This window comes from Mya arenaria, chromosome 16 (genome assembly GCF_026914265.1).
Source record: "Mya arenaria isolate MELC-2E11 chromosome 16, ASM2691426v1".
NCBI classification, from domain to species: Eukaryota; Metazoa; Mollusca; class Bivalvia; order Myida; family Myidae; genus Mya; species Mya arenaria.
Genome location: NC_069137.1, coordinates 27,035,853 through 27,057,084, shown reverse-complemented (window position 1 = coordinate 27,057,084; position 21,232 = coordinate 27,035,853). Strand labels below are relative to the sequence as shown.

Sequence of the window (21,232 nt, the reverse complement as noted above, 5' to 3'; positions counted from 1 at the left end):
CAGGGGGACCTACAAACTCCGATATTATCGCATTGTTGGGGAAAATGGACCTTAAACTAAATGACATGGATACACGGCTAAAAACACTAGACGGGCTGGAAAAGAAGGTCGATAATTTTGACAAAGAACTTAAGAAGCTTTGGCTACATATTGATAGCTCCATAAAAGAAAACAGTGTGAAATTGAATCGAGTGGAACATCAAGTGGACTCGGTGGATATTGAGTTGGAGGGGGCTAGGAAGAGGATTGCGGATCTGGAGCGAGACAAGGATAAGTTAAAATATGACATGAATTATGTGCAATCGCAGACTATGAGGAATAATCTCATTTTTGGGAATATACCAGAATATGTCAATGAAACTCCAGCAAAATGTGATGAAATCGTGAGGGAATTCATTGAGAAAAATCTTAAAATAGCCAAGGAAACGGTTGCTAATATGAGATTCGAGAGGGTTCATAGGATGGGCCAAAGACAGAACGAGCCAGCCGAACGAGCAGGCAACGGAAATGGGAACGAACGGCGCCACCGCAGTATCGTGTGCAAATTCTCCTTCTTCAGCGAACGGGAGCTGGTCCGTGGTAGCAGTAGAAATCTAAGGGACACGCCATTCTTCGTGACGGAGCAGTTCCCACCGGAAGTTGCGGCGAAGAGGAGGAGACTGTTTAGGAGAGTGAAAGAGGAGAAGCAGGCCGGGCGGAGAGCCTGGGTGTCATACGACACTTTGTATGTGGACGGGAGGCCGGTTAAGGATGCGTAGGACGGGCCGGATGGGCTTAAATATGTTGTTTGGAACTGCAATGGCTTAAGCGCTTCTAAGCGCGAGGACCAAAACTTTATTTCTTTTCTTGTACAACATGATGTTATTATTTTGACAGAATCATGGACATGTAAATCCAGTAAAATTGATCTTTCAGGATTCCATTGTTTTAACTATTATAGGAAATATAGGCATAGGCACGCCAAACGCAATAGTGGTGGCATTGTCATTTATGTACGAAATAACATTAAGGAAGGCATATCTATAGTTAAAAATACACATGATACTATTATATGGCTAAAAATGGATAAACATTTTTTTTAATAATGATAACGACATATATCTTGCAGCAGTGTATATGTGGGCTGACTCATCGCCTATCGCAAATTTGATTGACGTTGATCTCTTCGAATGCCTCGGTGATGATATAAATTATTATAATTCATTAGGCACTGTTATGATTGCTGGGGATTTTAATGCCAGAACTTCAAGTAAAAGCGATAGTATTATTTGTGATAGTTATGTACCGGATATTGATGATGAAAATTATGTATGCGATATTCCGATACCTAGATACTCGATGGACAAGGGCAGTAACTCTCACGGTAATAAATTATTGGACTTATGTAAAGCCACTGCATTAAGAATCGTAAATGGCCGCCTTGGTTTAGACTGTGGCGTAGGTAAATATACATGTTTTAATACTAAAGGTTCCAGTGTTATTGACTATTTGATAATCAATGAAAATAACTTCAATTTTGTTCAAAACTTCACTGTTTGCCATTTTAATGATTTCAGTGACCATGCCCCATTGTCTTTTGATATTGTTTGTAACACACATGTATTGAAAGAAGAACCATATTTGGGTGAATTTTTGAAATGGAATGACGAGGAGAAGGATGCCTTTAGAAATAATTTGATTACTAGAGTAAATGATTTTAACAATTTAGTCCAAAATAGTGATGCACAAAATGTTGACCATATTGTAAATAAGTTCACTGACATTGTACGTGAGGTAGCAGACCCTTTATTTGTTAAGCATATCATAAATTTTCCAGGTTTCGAAAAATGTATTGTAACTGATTCGGCCAAATGGTTCGATCAAGAATGTAGAAATACTAAAAAGTTGTACAAAAATGCTCTACATATTTATAATAATTCACATAGAGATATAGATAGATTAGAACTGTGTAGATTGAAACGAGTGTATAAAACTACAGGGTCAAAGAAACGCAGAGCTTTTAAATTTAAACGCTGTAAAGAGTTTGAAAATTTGAAACGTAATAAACCTAAAGATTTTTGGAGATATTTCCATTCACAAAAGTCAAGTAATACGAATTTAAATGTACCCTTGGAAGATTTTAAAAATCATTTCGAGCAGATGTTTGCGGATATTACCCATGAAATAAATGAGGAGGCTGAAATTTTTAATAACAACCATGATTTCAATGATTTTAGTACTGTTTTCGGTGACCTAGATCACCAAATAACATACGATGAGGTTTGTAAAGCTATAAAATTGCTTAAGAAGAATAAATCACCTGGAGAAGATAAATTGCTAAATGAGTATTTTATAGAAGCATGTGACATATTGGGAGGATATATTACAGAAATTTTTAATATTATTTTAAACTCTGGGAATTTTCCAGTCGCCTGGACTAAGGGTATAATCGTACCATTACATAAGAAAGGTGATAAATCGGATGTTAAAAATTATAGAGGTATAACATTGTTAAGCAATTTTGCAAAACTTTTTACATGTGTACTTAATCAGCGAATAACTAAATGGTGTGAAGAAAATAATGTAATTTCTGATGCACAGTTTGGTTTTAGAAGAGGCAGGTCTACAATCGATGCAGTGTTTATTCTTCAGTCAATTGTGCAAAAATACGTTAACTTAAATAAACGGTTGTATTGCTGTTTCATTGATATGAAACGTTGTTTTGATTCCATATATCTCAGTGCGCTATGGTTAAAGTTGTATAAATCCAATTTAGATGGTAAAATATTACGTATTATACGCAATATGTATCAGTCAGTAAAGTCCTGTGTAAAACACTGTAATAGCTATTCAGACTTTTTTAATATAGCAGTAGGCTTAAGGCAAGGAGAGATACTTTCCCCGATTATGTTTTCATTATTTGTGGAAGACTTAGAATTGTATTTACAAAATAGAAACGATTGTGGTTTAGCTTTACGTGATATTTCTTTGATTTTATTGTTATTTGCTGATGACATGGTTGTTCTTGGTGAAACCCCGGAAGACTTACAATTGTCGTTAAACCGTTTATATAGTTATTGTAATACCTGGGGCTTAGAGGTCAATATTGCTAAAACTAAAATTGTAATTTTTCGCAAACGAAGATGTTGACGTTGTAAATGATTTTAACTATCTAGGAGTAACTTTAAATTATACTGGCAATTTTAGCCTTAATACCCAAACATTATATGGTAAGGGTTTAAAAGCAGTAAACACATTGCTGTCAAATCTTAAAAAGTATGAATGTAAACCTAGGGTAGCTTTGTAATTATTTGATGCCTTTGTTTCATCTATAATTACATACGGGTGTGAAATTTGGGGATTTACGAAGTCTACACAGCTAGAAAAGATACATTTAAAACTTTGCAAAGCCGTACTAGGCGTCAGACAATCGTCTTCAAATGTTGCTGTTTACGGTGAATTGGGTAGATACCCATTGTATATAAATAGATATGTACGTATTGTAAAATACTGGTTCAAACTTAAGAAAAGTGACAATATAATTACTCAATCTGTCATAGAAGACGCAATGTTGAATATTAATAACAATCAGGATAATTGGTTCAATAAGGTTAAGAACCTTCTCACCAGATATGGCTTTTATGATGTATGGTGTAATGATACACAGCTAAACGAAAACCAGTTCATTTGTATTTTTAAACAGCGTCTGATAGACGAATATTTACAACAATGGCATGGAAGTGTTAATGAAAATAGGTGTCTTAATAGTTTATAGAGTACTTAAAACTGCATTCGAGTTTGAATCCTATTTAGACAATATTGTGTCAAGAAATCTTAGAATTGCTATCACAAAAATACGTATATGTTCGCATAATTTAAGAGTTCATACTGGCAGATATGATAGATTAGAACGCCACTTACGTCTTTGTCAAGTATGTGACTCGAACGAAGTAGAAGACGAATTTCATTTTATATTTAAGTGTACACCTTATGTCCAATTAAGACAAACTTATATTAAAGGTTATTATAGAATAAGACCTAGTATGTTTAAACTTGTGCAACTTCTTAATACACAAAATACATCTGAAACATTTAGGTTAAGCAAATATATATCGGAAGCATTTAAGGTGCGTTCTACTTTATTAATGAATCAATAATTATAAGCCTTGATACACATTTTTATCTCAAGCAGTGGTATGCTTTGTTAACATTTGTAACCATTGGTTACTATTTATGTTGATATATACTATGTGAGTCTGTTTTATTGTTAGAAATTGATCAATTGTATCATTTGTTCCAACATATACTAGTATATAAAAAGCAAACTATTGGTTATTGTATTGTATACTATTATAGTTTGATTGATTCGTGTTTTCTATTCCAGTTCATCCTTTAATTAGATTAATTATAATATTTATTTAATATTTCACACTACATTGTATAATTGTAATTGTAATTTATAAAATATGTATATGAAACACAAAAAACTGTATAGTTTACGTGTAATAAAAATTCTGTTCTGTTCTGTTCTGATCAAAATCGAGCTTGTTAAGACAATATAACGTATATTAATTATCCGGCCCCAATTACTCGAACGATACATATTAAAGATGCACTGTTACTCCCAAATTAACACCACAATTAAAACCATTGCTTAATATATATGAAAGGATGAATAAATGCCGAATACAATGGTTCTAGTGATGGATACCGAGTTAAATTTGAACGAAAGGTGCAGAAAACACGGTATTAATACCTTATGAAACGATAGAAGAACATAATTTTTTAGCATTCATCAATCTTTTAAAAACTATGTTTTTCAGCTATTACGCACACGGTATGAATCTTGTTATCAGTAATTGATATTTTCCAGGAATGCATTATTTAGTATGTTGTTAAAGATTTATCACTCAAAATGTATGTTTGTTATACATATGTATGTATTGAAAACATGCTTAAATTTGATATCGATTTATAAAAAAAATGTTTATTGTGATTATCATGATCATAATTCCTATTTAAAATTTAGACTCTTTAATAATAAAGAAACTATTACACAAATTATAGGAAATCAAAAATAGAAAGATTAGCTTAATCCTGTAATAAGGGACTTAAGAAGTTTCGAGAAATTGGGGCTCGATGTTTACTTAATTTATACATTAGTGAGATATTGACTAATTGACTTATGGTTCATTTCGAAAAAAAGCCAGACCCGCCCATGCATGACTTACCAATATTTTCATTCTCTGAATAGAACATGATTAAACGAACCATGCCAATACCGTTTAGGCCCTCATGGGCCTCTTGTTCAAAGCTTTTGACTAGACAGGATGTTATAAAGAAAATTATTATGTCGATGTATTTAGCCATGCATTTAAAACAATTTGTATTACATAAATGTTGCATAATTTAGATTTAGAGAATTATTTACATGTCAGAAAAACATAATATATACTTGTAAGAAGCAGGAAAAAGCTCCTTTAAAACAAGATTTAAACATTCTTATCATTAAGTTTAAAACCCAGTGGAAATATGACAAATTAAACTATTATTATTCAATAATGCAGTTTTTAATCCGAATTTAAATGTATTACCTCCGATCCTAAATGCAGTTTTTAAAGGTGTTTATGATGTTTAAACGATTATATTTATTAAAAACATACATGTACGTATGTTCAATTCTCATCAAAAAGAGAAAAAATAATGACGGCGTGGAAAATATAATTGAGACAGAGACAACATAAAAACATTTAAAATACACTATTTGTTTTAAGTATATCTTAGTAGTTTTAGTAACTCTTAGTAGGTCTTAGAAGTTCTTAGTAGATGATAATAGAACGTAGTAGTTTTAGGTAGCTGTTAATACATCTTAGTATATCTTAGTAGTTCCTAGTGGTTCTTAGACTAAGACTTAGTACATCTTAGTAGTTTTTAGTGGCTTATAGTAGATCCTAGTAATTCTTAGTAGTGCTTAGTAGATCTTAGTAGTTCTTTTTAGCTCTTAGAAGTCCTAAGTAGTTCTTAGTGAATCTAAGTAAATCTTAGTAGTTCTCAGTAGTTCCCAGTAGTTCGTAATAGTTCTTAGTAGATCTCAGTAGATCTTAACAGTTCTTAGTAAATTTTAGTATATTATAGAAGTACTTAAGTACTTAGAAGAGCTTAATTGCTCTCAGTACTTTGTAGTAGTTCTTAGTAGTTTAAGTAGATCTTAGTAGATTTTAGTAGTTCTGTGTTGTTCTAAGTAGATCTTACTAGTTCGTATTAAATCTAAGTTGTTCTTTGTAGTTATAAGTACAACTTACTAGCTCTTAGTATATCTTAGTTGTTTTTAGTAGTTTTAAATAGATCTCAGTAGATCTTAGTAATTCTTAGAAGATCTTAGTAGACCTTAATAGTTCTTAGTAGATCTTATTAGATATCAGTAGCTCTTAGTAGTTCTCAGTAGATCTAAGTAGATCATAGTAGACCTTATAAGTTCTTGGTAGCTCATAGTAGTTCTTAGTAGATCTTAGTAGATCTTAGTAGTTCTAAATATATCTTAGTATATCTAAGTAGATCGTATACATTCTTAGTAGATCGTATATATTAATGACAGAATATGCTGTATAGAGATAGACTGTGTATCCGTAAAGATATTTGCGTTTTGTGTATATATGCCTTCAGCAAATTATCCAAATGATATGTTTGAAAACTATATAAATTCCCTATATGCGATTTATAACACATACTCTGCTGATGGTATTGTTATGTTCTTTGGAGACATGAATTCCGAAATTACTATACAAAATAGTCATAACAATGTACGAGGTTTATTATTCTCTAATTTCGTAATGTCAAATAATATGTTATCTTTAATGCATCTACCTTCATGTAAAGGTCCTAAATTTACGTATGTTACTATAGAATCTATGTTAGACCATATTATTATTTCAAATTGCGATAAAGAGTTGTTTCAGCATGTTGAAATATTAGATAATGATATGTTCTCTGTATCTGATCATTTACCTGTATTTTGCAATTATTTCTGTACCATTTATGCGCACAACTGATGTTAATATAAAACGTCACATTGCATGGCATTAACTGAACCAAACGCATATATCCGCCTACAAAGAAAGCTTAACCGGACGTTTACAAATTGAGGAAACGGAAGATGTTAACGTGATATATAATACAATCATTAAAGCAATAGCATCAGCGTCACAACAATGTCTCCCACATACGAAATATAACCGTCATGCAAAGCCTTACTGGGCACAGGAAGTTAAAAGCGCGTATAATAAACAGCGTGAAGCAAGGCAATGTTGGATAGCGAAGGGACAGCCACGTGGATGGCATCACGAATCATATGCAACATATAAAAGATATAAACGAAGTTTTGTTACGATACAAAAAGCGGCGATTGAAAAAGCTGAAAGGACATTTAATAATCAACTTATAGAAGCAGCTGAATGCGATAACAAACTATTTTGGAGCTTAGTAAAATCTAGAAAACATAAAAAATCAACTGTATGCAGTCAACTATCATACGAAAACGAAACAGCCAGGGACCCAGAAAGTATACTTGAAATTTTCACCAAGTATTTCAAAGACGTTTATACCCCCATCAACTGTGACCATTTTGACAACAATTTCAAAGAAACTGTTGAATAAGAAGTACACCGCTTAAAAGATATTAATGGTAGCGATGTGGTTAGTGCGCCAGAATTAGCCTCAATATCTAGCGAAGAAATAAAATCGTATATTAAAACGCTTAATAAAGGAAAACCCTCATCATATGATATAGTTTTTAACGAGCATCTGATCTACGGCGGACAAGCATTGTATGCAGCACTGGCATTTTTATTTAATCGAATAATTGTGTCAGGAATTATTCCTAAAATGTGTAAAAAGGGACTTATCATACCAGCTTACAAAGATAACGACAAACCAAGAAGTGACCCAAGAAATTACAGACCCATAACACTACTGCCAGTAATTTACAAACTTTTTGAAAAGGTTTTGCACAGTAAAATAACTACGTGGATGAAAGATACTGGTGTTAAGTTTCCAAACCGTCAACAGAATGCTTATCAGAAGAATACAGGGGCAATAACTGCGTCTTTTAACCTACAAGAGTCAATATATCACAATCTAGAACTTAATAATAAAGTATATGTTGCGATGCTCGATACGAGAATGGCGTTCGATACAGTTTGGTTGGATGCAGTATTTTACAAGATTGCAGAACTGGCTATAACAGGCAAAACGTGGTCATTAATTGTTGACGCTCACACTGACATGTATAGTTGCATATCGGCAAATGGCTTAACGTCTAACTTTTTCCCGGTAAAACAAGGGATAAGGCAAGGTGGGATACTCTCAACTTGGATCTACAACCTCTTCATAAACGGCCTCCTCGAATTGTTGGAGCGAAGTAACCAGGGGACAAATATCATCAACATAGCAACGAGCAATACTACTTTAGCAGACGACATCGCTTTAAGTGCAATATCGCCGTCAGGGCTCCAAAATCTACTAAATACTGCGTATGAATACACCTGCAAATTTAGATATATGATTAATTCAGCAAAAAGCTTCATTATGATATTTGGAGACCATTCCAGGAATAAGACGAGCAATAGTTTTTACCTAGGACATAATAAAATTGAGCACACGAACAAGTTAAGACATGTTGGTGTACAGCTAAATGACAAATTGACAGATAATGATAAAGTTACGGTCGCATGCAGAAAAGCTGAAGCATCATTTTATTCATTGTTGTCGCTGAACGTCGGAACCTGTTTAATTAACCCACTTACGTCAGCAGAGTTAGTGTCAAAAATATGTGTATCAAAACTCCTTTTTGGGGCAGAACTGTGGAACAACTTATCGAAGACAAACTATCTGCAACTAGAACGCTTTATACGAATGGCTGCAAAACTAATACAGCGATTTCCTATACGAACTCGTACTGATATATGCTTGGCAATGCTCGGTATGAAGTCAATAGAAAGTCAAATAGATATTAAAAAACTAACGTTTCTTGAATGTCTTTGTAATATGCCAGTGAATGTACTCTCCAAGCAAATCTTCAACCTGCGGCTAGCCATGTATGCATGTCGAACAAATAAAATCACTCAACGGGGATACATACCGGATATAATTAACATACTATCAAAGTACAATCTGCTTCCAGTTATTACAAAATATTCATACAAAAGGACAATTTTCACGAAATCAGCTTGGAAGATCACTTGTAAAAAAGCAGTGTATTAACACCATTTGAATAAATGGAAACAGGGATTACAAAACGATGCTTCTTTTACAAGATTCAGATGTTTGCATACAAGTATTGAACCAGCGATAATATGGACATGCGCATCAGACTTCCGGTCACGCCGACATGCACTGGAAGTGAGCAAACTCTGGATATCACCAAACCCGTATGATAATAGGGGACCGATATTATGCCATGCGTGTGGTGTTGTAGTTGACAATATTGTAAATCATGTTGTTTTTTACTGCCATTTATCATCAGACATAAGAATACGATTCTATGATATTATTTCAAATGAGTTTATCAATGATGTATCCATGTGTTTGACTAATTGTGATGATGAAACAAAGTTACAATATTTGTTAGGAAAAAGGCATCATGCATTTTCTAGCAAGAAGGTTCATAACCACTTTCTACGTATCGCAATTAGCTATGTTTTTAAATGTTTATGTGTAATAAAATTGCATTTTCAATTATAAGCTTATGCAAAGCTATAAAGATGTAATAACACTTGTAATTGATTAAAGCATTCGTATAAATATTGATAGCCTGAAACTATGTATATTGTCAATACATAAAGTCATTTTGTCGTTATAATAATGTATAGAATATATATGCATGTAAATCATCACTAAATGAACAAATTAACAAATATTGATAACGTCATAAAGAATCACATTTTTTTATGTTTGAACATTTCATTATATTACCTTATACATCATATGATTGCATCTGTTAAATTGTATTGATTTATTATATGTTTTTTCTTATATCATATGTTTGCATTTAATCATTAGTTAATCATGTTTTGTCTTTCTTATATCAATTGCTTTGCTATGTATGTGCATGTATTTTTGTTCTCTTTATTATAATTATGTATCTCTTCAAGAGGAAATAAAGAACATATATAGTATATTTAAGTAGATCGTAATAGTTCTTAGTAGATCTAAGTAGTTCTTAGTAAATCTTTGTAGATTTTAGTAGATCTTAGTAGTTCTGAATATATATTTGTATATCTAAGTAGATCGTAATAGTTCTTAGTAGATCTTAGTAGATCGTAGTATATCTTGTTAGCTCATAATATTTACTTTTAGATCTGACTAGCTCTTAGTACATCTAATTAGTTCTAACTAGTTCTCAGTAGATCTTAGTAGATCTACGTTGTTCTTAGTATATCTTAGTAGAACTGAGTAGTTCTAAGTATATCTTAGTATATCTTAGTAGTTCTCAGTTGTTCTAGGTAGTTCTAAATATATCATATTAGTTCTTAGTAGATCTTTGTTGATCATACTATTTATTTGTTGTTCGTAGTAGATCTAAGTAGATCTTAGTAGCTCTTTGTTGTTCTTAGAAGCTCGTAGTAGTTCTTAATAGATCTTAGTAGTTCTACGATGTTCTTAGTAGTATTCAGTAGCTCTTAGTATTTCTAAGTATATCTAAGTAGCTCTTAGTATATTTTAGTAGTTCTTGGTAGTTTTAGGTAGCTGTTAGTAGATCTGCGCATATCTTAGTAGATTTAAGTAGATCTGAGTAGTTCTTAGTAGTTCTAAGTAGTTTTAAGTAGTTTTAGTTGTTCTAAGTACATCTTAGTAGTTCTTAGTAGTACCTAGTATTTCTTAGTAGTTCTGATTAGTTCTAGTAGCTTTCGTTAGCTCTTAGTAGCTCTGAATAGCTCTTAATAATTCTTGTTAGCTCTTAGTAGCTCTTACTAGCTCTAAGTAGATCTTAGAAGCTCTTAGTAGTTCTTAGTTGTTCCCAAAGGCTCTTGTTTTTTATCGCTCAAAGTAAAGAAAAACTATTACTCTTCTATATGGAGCAAATGTATAAGTTAACACATTTGTAAGAGATCTATTATTCTGAATTGACCTGCAAAAATAATTTTAAGAACACCTGTTAAAACGTCATCCAGTCTATTGGTCAAGGAAATAGGCTGGTTATCGTTTGATTGTATATGTAAATTTAATGTTAGACTTATCAACAAGTGTTTGCATGGTGTCATGCCTGAATACATAAGTAATTAAAAGTAAAATCAAAAACGAACGAGCTATTGTAACATGTATTAATCACTCTCGTTGGCACGATGTTGCGCGAGAGTGTGGTCTTGTGTTTTGGGGAAACCAGAGTACCCGGAGAAAACCCACTTGTCCGGCTGGGTGACCACTAACCAAACTCACATGCGCCTAGGCCGGGAATCGAACCTGGGTCGCCTTGGTGAGAAGCGAGTGCGCTAACCGGACAAACTAAATGATTGAAGTTCCCTTTGCTAAAATACTTAATATGGTAAGAAGTCAATTACTTATTTTGCTAAATCTGTGTGGAATTTGTTACCACTTTTTATTCTTGAATCATCATCTTTTTTGCATTCAAATCACAATTCAAAAAACGCATTATGACAAAACAATGACTTAAGTGATAAATTGTCTGTTTAAATTGATTGTTTAAATGCGTTTTTTTGTCTTTCATAATTTTGAACATTTTATATATTGTGTTTGAATATCGTCTTGTTTGTTTTTGTTTGAATGAGAAATGTATATATTTGTAGAATCCATTGAAGAACACATTGAAAACAAGATACTTATGTAACTTAACGTGTAGTTTTTATGAAATTATTATATTATTAAATAATTGACAACTAAATGGCAAAAGCTCTTTTTTATCAGCTATGAAAAACTCATTGCTTTAATTCCGCATTTAAAGCACACTAAAGTTACATCTGCTATGCATATCATGTTTTGAACAAAACACAACTAAATGAGGTTGTCTTTTTAATTCAGTAATTGTGTTGATAAGATTTAACATATTGACAAAAGATTGTCGAAGAAATAGAATATGGCAAAAGCTCTATTACTGGACACAAACGGTTTTATTAACACAATGAATAATTATAGTTTATTTCATAAAACAGCTACATAGGTGTTCGCATTAAAACTACATTACACGCTCTATTGGTTGCCAGTTAATCTCCTGATATGCCAGTTGGCAGCATTATTTCTCGATATATTTCGAACTGAGAGCCTGTAGTATTTTAGCGCGTCGGCAAGGTTTTCCTCCATCTCGAAGCAGTGGCCAAGTAAGTTGCAAGCAGTCTCGGGGTGGTGCATTGTATTTACCATGTCTTGGTTTCTAAAACAATTCAACAAATTAAGGTGTGCCTGAACTTGTCTGTGGCGAAGACCCAGTTTCCCGTACGTGAGATATTGCAGGTAGAAGAGGTATTGTCGAGAGTCTATCACGGCCATGTTCATCCAGTAATGTTCAGTAAAACTTCTAAATTGAACGTCGTTATTAACTGCCCTGTTCATTTCATAAAGCAAAATTGGTGGTACACAGAAAGCTTCAAACCGTGTAAACCTAACACAGAGGGCAACTTTACGTATGACTGTTTCATAGTTCCAATCGTTAATTGCACTTTCACTAAATAAATCTGGAGGTTTTTCACCTTCATACTTCCTCCCACACCCACACGCAGCATGCACATTATCGTCATATCTACGTTCAACGTCATTCAGCACGTCCACCGCCCTTATAAGGTATCCCCGGCAGTATAACATGGAGGCCAGTTTTAGTCTGCTGGACGTCACGTCAGTGTCAAGAGAACGCTCATATAGTTGAAATATTTCTTGTGTGAACTGAAGATCATGTTGTATGTAAAATGACGAAGTAAGTGATGCTAAGAATGAGTAAATGAGTGGCTTCAACACTGAAATTACCCGTCGCTCATAACGAGTTAATATATGTATTACGTAATCATCCTCAGGTATAATCGATATAAAAGTGAAGAATCTCAGAAACTGTTCAGGATTTAACTCATTATTCGGCCCACCTAAATACTTTCTAGTACCCAGTCTTATAAAGTCGCCTGCTAAAACATTATTAATCTTCCTAAATATTGTTGATCGTGTTTCAAACATGTCGCTGGCAGGACTGCGAAATCTTTGCCCTAAGATATCGTACTGTAAATCGTACAGTATCATTAGATTGTTATTCAAATTCTCTTTTAGCTTCTCCAATAATAACAGTTGGTATCGGCGAGTGATTTTTCCTTCGAATAGGTTCACTTCAGGAATGATATAGTGTGGACAATAACCTTTCATCAAGAAAAATTCCAGTGTTTGCAAACAATATCCTATGCACCCTATGAGCCGATCTTCTCTCCACTCCTCTGGGGATATTCTCTCGATTGTAAAGAACATAACGGTCTTGCAATGAAACGAGGTTAGTTTACTATGATGACTTAAATATTGTTCCATTATATATTTTTTGATCATCTTCAAGACAACGTAGCATTTTAACTGCACTGTTGTAAAACTAAAAACAAGAATCCGTTCTATTTGGCTTGGTGATAATCGCCATTCAATATTTTCATTCAGACTCTCAAAATGTCCATCAGGAACAAGAAAACAAGAACATTCCCGTGCAGCCTGCATCATTTCCGGTGTAGGCCAATGTCCACGCCTGGGAAGGTGAAACCATCGGTCAACTTCCGGAGGAAGAACGTTACATTTGAGACCTATAACAAGGTCCCATTCTTCAGAGTGACTTATTGAAGGTCCATTACATCGGAAGTTCATTCCAAATAACAGTTTACCACTATGTTGCCATTTTTTATTACTTTCAAACACTCGTCCATCTATATGTGGAAAGCAATATTCCTGTCCGTTATATCTGACAGGTTCTGGAGCGATTGAACTAATTAATTGTAGCCAGTAGTGTTGTGGCGGAGTTGATTCCTCCTTCACCATTAGAAAGTTCTGCATCCCGGCCTCCCAGTCTAACCAGTCAGACATGATGTTGGTGTCATTATGGCATGTAAGCAGATCGATATCGGAATTCATCCCTAACGTTGTAGATCCCTCTGATTGGCTGCCGAAATGAAAACACGTACTGTTTAAACCAAATAATTTTAGTAGTATGGTCTCTACAGCTTCTCGCAGCAGGAAGGTTTCCCGCCTTTTTTTCACCACCTGGCGGTTGGCGCCAATATCGTCCAGTACACGAGACAGGCGGAGCGACATCCAGGCTTTATGGTCAGGATCCCGGTCCATCTGTAACACACGTGGAGAAATTAACGGGATGTGTTTTGTTTTTTTTCATTATGAATTGTACATCAATATGATTATCAGCTTAACGTATATGGAGGTGTGTAAAAAGTCCATGTATATTATTAATGCTTATTATTTTTACAGTCATATTTTACTCGTTGTATACGGTATGGTATATATACAAGCTAAGAACAAAATACAACGGTTTGTTAAACGATATTTATGATAATTCTAATATTTTTGAACGACAACAATATATGATCAAGAAAATCAAGTAAATGTATTAGAGGTGCAAAAAAGTAAATACCGTTTACATTTTTGTTTCATTGTATTATTCGAAGAAAAACACATCCGTGGCAAGGGTGAAAATTTTAGCAGCAAGAAAGAACTGAGGTTTTGATGTCAAAATATGCATACAATAATTCTTGCATACCGGACGTGTGTATCCGGTCATGTGACCAGTGCTTGAAAAACTTGTCGTATACCCCTATGTAAAATGAATCACACGCAACAACGCGCCACTTCTTATTTTCTTTTATTGCATTGGTTTATGAAAAGTAAATTATGTCATTTCAATAAAGCGCAATTAATTATATTACTATACAAGAATTTCAATTAAAATTGTTAACACATAATCATCATAAACACTATTTTCAGAAGAACTATTTGACGTCGATTGTTGTCTGAAGTCACTACGCTTCATGACGTAAGTAAACAACGTCGCACGCGCATTTTGGTGAAATGTACAAACATTCGTCTTAGATGTCATTTTTCCACGAATTGATAATTTGAGGTATGCAAACAAAATCAGTTTTTCCAGTCCAGATCGACAATTCCCACCCGCGAGCACTCTGCTAGGCCAGTAGCTCGGCAGGCCTCTATACCGGCTTACGCGCGTGCAATTGGGTCTTATCTTTTGATGGGGACCGGAAACACATGATAAATCTCGCATGCTCATTTGTGCCACGAATGAGAATTAAAACGATCATCCGTCTCTATCATTTCTATGAATTGGTAAGAACAATGCAAATGCCCATGGTATCAGGTCATTAGCGGGTGAGTATAAACCTCACGATTTCTTGAGGAGTTTTTTAAAAATAATAATTTCCGTTTCCCTTTTGCAGAAATGTTAAAAATGCTGAAAAAACAACAATGAAAGCATTTTCGTTCCGCCTTCTATACCTCTATCATACAATTATCGTTGTGTGCGTGTAATACAACCATTCAATATTTACATATTTTAAACTAACGCTAGTGCAAAACTTCCTTTCGTTGACGTCATGTTGTCCTACTAATTCACATAATGTAAAACCTAATAGCTGCCCTTAGCTCACCTTTAGAAGTTTCCTGCGACCTCTGCTATTTGTAGTCAAACACCTGTGGGTATAATCGAGCTTGTCCCTGAAAAATAAAACAAACAAACATACATTTTAAAGGCTGCTTATAACACCATGAGACATAATGCAGAAATGTGACATACTTATTTGACAATAGTGTCACATACTTTGCAACAATCATCAAGACAAATAATATCACAACCATTAACACGACCAATATCAGCAAAACCATCTCAAACATAAACACCACCACAACCGCCAAAACCTCCATACACCGTCTGGATGACAGACACAACCGTTACCACGACAACCTTCGACACCACTACAACATCAAAAAGACAACAACTACCAAAGCCAATAACGAAATCAATACCACGACCACCAACATTACCGAAATCACAACCATTAACAACACCACTACCACCACCAACAACAACTAAACACCAACAACACCAACACCATCACAACCACCAGCACCACCACAACCACAATACGATCACAACCCCCAACACCACCATAACCACCAACGCCCTAACAACAACCAACACAACCACAAACACAACATGAACCACCAACACCACCAAAACGATCAAAAACATCAACACCAAACACAATTACATTAACCACCAACACGACCAACACCAACTATATCAACACCACCATTAGTTGGATAGCAGTATTCGAGGAAATAACCATCGGTGGCAAGGGTAAATGTTTAACAACAAGAAATTATTGATTTGTCAAAATATGCATATACTAATCATAAATTAAAGTTAAGGTATTAGCAAAGCAATAGTAGAGGTGCGTTTTGGAAAGTTTTGTGTTGCACTGGCTATGTTAAATAGACAATGTATTGAGTCTGAAACAAATACATTATCATCTTAATTGTTTTGTGTACGTTATCGAAAACAACAAACAATGAGTAATGAAATATGTTGCTGTGTATCTAAAACCGTTGATGTGTATCTAAAACCGTTGGTGTGTATCTAAAACCGTTGATGTGTTTCTTAAACCGTTGATGTGTATCTAAAACCGTTGATGTGTATCTAAAACCGTTGATTTGTATCTAAAACTGTTGATTTGCATCTAAAAGCGTTGATGTGTATCTTAAACCGTTGATGTGTATCTTAAACCGTTGATGTGTATCTAAAACCGTTGACGTGTATCTTAAAGTGTTGAGGTGTATCTTAAACCTTTGATGTGTATCTAAAACCATTGGTGTGTATCTAAAACCGTTGATGTGTATCTAAAACCGTTGATGTGTATCTTAAACCGTTGGTACGTATCTTAAACCGTTGATATGTATCTAAAACCGTTGGTGTGTATTTTAAACCTTTGATGTGTATCTAAAACCGTTGGTGTGTATCTCAAACCGTTGATGTGTTTCTTAAACCGTTGATGTGTATCTAAAACCGTTGATGTGTATCTAAAACCGTTGATTTGTATCTAAAACTGTTGATTTGCATCTAAAAGCGTTGATGTGTATCTTAAACCGTTGATGTGTATCTTAAACCGTTGATGTGTATCTAAAACCGTTGACGTGTATCTTAAAGTGTTGATGTGTATCTTAAACCGTTGATGTGTATCTAAAACCATTGATGTGTATCTAAAACCGTTGATGTGTATCTAAAACCGTTGATGTGTATCTTAAACCGTTGGTACGTATCTTAAACCGTTGGTGTGTATCTTAAACCGTTGGTGTGTATCTTAAACCGTTGATGTGTATCTAAAACCGTTGATGTGTATCTAAAACCGTTGATGTGTATCTAAAACCGTTGATGTGTATCTTAAACCGTTGGTACGTATCTTAAACCGTTGGTGTGTATCTTAAACCGTTGGTGTGTATCTTAAACCGTTGATGTGTATCTAAAACCGTTGGTGTGTATCTAAAACCGTTGATGTGTTTCTTAAACCGTTGATGTGTATCTTAAACCGTTGATGTGTATCTTAAACCGTTGATGTGTATCTAAAACCGTTGACGTGTATCTTAAAGTGTTGATGTGTATCTTAAACCGTTGATGTGTATCTAAAACCATTGATGTGTATCTAAAACCGTTGATGTGTATCTAAAACCGTTGATGTGTATCTTAAACCGTTGGTACGTATCTTAAACCGTTGGTGTGTATCTTAAACCGTTGGTGTGTATATAAAACCGTAGATGTGTATCTTAAACCGTTGATGTGTATCTAAAACCGTTGGTGTGTATCTAAAACCGTTGGTGTGTATCTTAAACCGTTGGTGTGTATCTAAAACCGTTGGTATTTATTTTAAACATTTGATGTGTATCTTAAACCGTTGGTGTGTATCTAAAACCGTTGGTATTTATTTTAAACCGTTGGTGTGTATATAAAACCGTTGGTATTTATTTTAAACATTTGATGTGTATCTTAAACCGTTGGTGTGTATCTTAAACCGTTGGTGTGTATCTAAAACCGTAGATGTGTATCTTAAACCGTTGGTGTGTATCTAAAACCGTTGATGTGTATCTTAAACCGTTGGTACGTATCTTAAACCGTTGATATGTATCTAAAACCGTTGGTGTATATCTTAAACCGTTGGTGTGTATCTTAAACCATTGATGTGTATATAAAACCGTTGATGTGTATCTTAAACCATTGGTGTGTATCTAAAACCGTAGATGTGTATCTTAAACCATTGGTGTGTGTCTTAAACCGTTGATGTGTATCTAAAACAATTGGTGTGTATCTTAAACCGTTGATGTGTATCTAAAACCTTTGATGTGTATCTTAAACCATTGATGTCAAAACCGTTGATGTACATTATTCGAATTAAAGATTTATTTTTTAAATACATGAAATAGCCTAGGGGCGGGTTGTGTCCGGGAGATGACATTATTATCAATTTATATTCTCGTTATTCGCGGCTTAAATATTTAAAGTGGCTGCCGCTTATAACGAGATACTATATGGATACTTTTGTTATTCTCAGTAAAATAAAAAGCAGAAAACAATCGTCGAAACTTCAAAGGTGATTGATACAATCGTCCAACGAAGATTCACACATTCACACAAAAATAGACAGTATAAGATAGCTTGACCCTCATATTAGGTACTTAAGGTTGATTTGTACCCCTGTGCGTATTTGAATCTTCCTAACTACACCAGTGATAAGGGACATACGAATATTCAAGTTTTCCTAAGTACGCTTTTGTCAAGCCACTTAATACTCAAATGTTTGATTATGCCTACATACGCCCCTTATACTTAAAATTGTTCTCCCGGGGGTAATTGAGTATTCCACATCAAGCAGTCAATCTATCACTCGTTTGTCGCTGGTTATATATATATATATATATATAAAATATAATCGACATCACATGGTGTTATCCTGTTTTAACTGTCAACCGGTTTCGCTTCATGCTTTTCAGGGAATAAATAAAATTACAAAATGGCGTCGCCTTGTCATCAAGTACGAAATATAAAATTGATGACGTCATTATGTATTTTGTCTGGATGTTATGTTTGGGGTGAAAACGTTTCATAAAACACATATCTTTGGACAAGCTAGCTGTTTTATTTTAGTGGGCTTAATAAGGCGGAATTAAGGCTCCATCTTCATACAATGATTTAAATGATATTAAAGCTGCACTCTTACATTTTGACCAAATTGACATTTTTTCATTTTTTGTTTTGTTTCAGAATCTGCTGATTTTGGCTTCAGTGTTTTCAAATCAGTCATATAGGATAGCACACAATAAAACAGATCACAGTTGATAAGAATGTTGCCGTTTTTTTCATTAAAAGTTCGTAACGCTTTTAGCCATTAAACATCAATGTTCGAACATAAATGTTAAAAACTGTGATCTCATATTTTATCAGCAGTCTTATAACACAGGTTTTCAGACATTTACGAACAAGTTGGCCCATTCCAAGACAAAATATTAAAAAGTGGTCAAAACGTTCAATCTGTGAGAGTGCAGCTTCAACGGTACTTGTATTAATGCTGGTTATACATGTATATGACATGCTTGAATAAAAGTCAATCTGTGAGAGTGCAGCTTCAACGGTACTTGTATTAATGCTGGTTATACATGTATATGACATGCTTGAATAAAAGTCAATCTGTGAGAGTGCAGCTTTAACGGTTGTTGTATTAATACTGGTTATACATGTATATGACATGCTTGAAAAAAAGTTTCAAGAAAATGTCAATATCAAATCCGAATAAGTATTTTGTTAAGTCGTTTTTTTTTGCTTTTACACTGAGTGATTTAATTAAAATTTGAAAGACGAGTAATAAATATTTCAATAAGTGGGAAAATAAATCAATATAAAGAGGAAAATCCTGTTAATATGGTTACATGTTAAATATTCCCTTGTGCGAAAAGTGGTGGGGACATCTTTAATAAAATAATCTGAATACACTAATTAGTTGGCTTCAAGGGTGTGCTGTTGTAGTTAAAATTTCACTTGGCATCAAACTTGGATTGATAATAATGTGACCCCCATATCCCCAGAAAAACACTGTCCAGGGGCGGTTCAGGGATTTGACGTGGGCGTTATTTACGACTGTAACTTATTGACTTGCGCCCCTTATTCAGAATCTTTTTTTTAATGTTGGTAGGGGATTTCCCTAGAAAATATTTTTTAGTTATATTTCTAGTTTGAAATGGTGCGAATAATGTCGTATTTTACTGCTGTTTTCACCCATATTGAAATAAAAATTAAACTTAGACGATTGTACATTTGTATGTATAAATATATTTTTTTATGCTCGCTTTTATGCTTAATTTCACAAAGATTTACTTCCTATCCGCGAAATTAAATGAATACAATTATGAACATTTTGAACATGTACGTAAGACAAGACAAGCCTATAATATGCGATTTACCAGTATTCTTTTGATCCGATTACTGCTCCAACACACACACACTCAGACAATGAGAAATTAATGTTAAGATTCAACAATTTATACTTCAATTTTGGAGAACATACTTATTACTTCAGATCAATTCTGAATGCAAGTTAAAGATGTTTCTTCCGTGATGAAAGAACACTTAGGTTTACACAATGCCCTTATTAATACTTTTCCATGAAGCGTTCTTTACAATTCAAGTTCATAGAAACACGGTAACAATTATGTGAAACAGTACTTGAAATATTTACGAAACAATATTCCGCTCACAAGTGATGCGTAAACAGTCCACTCAATGTCCTCTCCCGTCCTCGTTACCCTGAAGTTGAAATGAAACACGTTGTCCTCTCTCATCTGCCCGGGTCGGTAACGTATAACACTCGGAAACAATAGGGTTTAGTAGTCGTCCGTTACTCGAGTTGTACATTCTGCTTGCTAGCCAAAATATAACAGAGCAATGGCTACATGCGTCAACTAGCTGGTGACATAAAGAGGCTAATAGAATAACTCAAAACACCGAATTGTCTTAGGATGCAATTTTCCTATTCCGAATTGAGTATATTCAAACGAAAAGTCCCTGGCGTTGATTTCATGTGTGATATGAGGTGAATGTTCACAATGTGGTTAGTTTAAACATAATTTACTTCATACAAATAATATACATGTATTGTCATTGTCTTAACCTCAGTCGTACAAACGAATGTTCGTGCTAATGGTCTGCAGAAAATAAGGATCTGAA

At 34.1% G+C, this 21,232-nt stretch overlaps 2 protein-coding genes across 7 annotated transcripts in view; both read right to left on the bottom strand.

The window, feature by feature from the left end:
* LOC128221341 (uncharacterized) overlaps positions 1-21,232 on the bottom strand; it is a 399,999-nt gene that overhangs the window by 110,914 nt on the left and 267,853 nt on the right. The window lies entirely within an intron of this gene.
* Positions 11,991-20,509, bottom strand: LOC128221343 (uncharacterized). The gene is made up of 3 exons (XM_052929941.1): positions 20,470-20,509; positions 15,615-15,681; positions 11,991-14,283 (listed from the first exon to the last, which is right to left on the bottom strand). The coding sequence occupies exon 3, from the start codon at positions 14,281-14,283 to the stop codon at positions 12,181-12,183; it is 2,103 nt and encodes a 700-aa protein (XP_052785901.1). The 5' UTR covers positions 15,615-15,681; positions 20,470-20,509; the 3' UTR covers positions 11,991-12,180.

Bases quoted from the DNA above. Each gene is read 5' to 3' on its own strand.
- LOC128221343 (XM_052929941.1), bottom strand. From the start codon at position 14,283: ATGGACCGGGATCCTGACCATAAAGCCTGGATGTCGCTCCGCCTGTCT.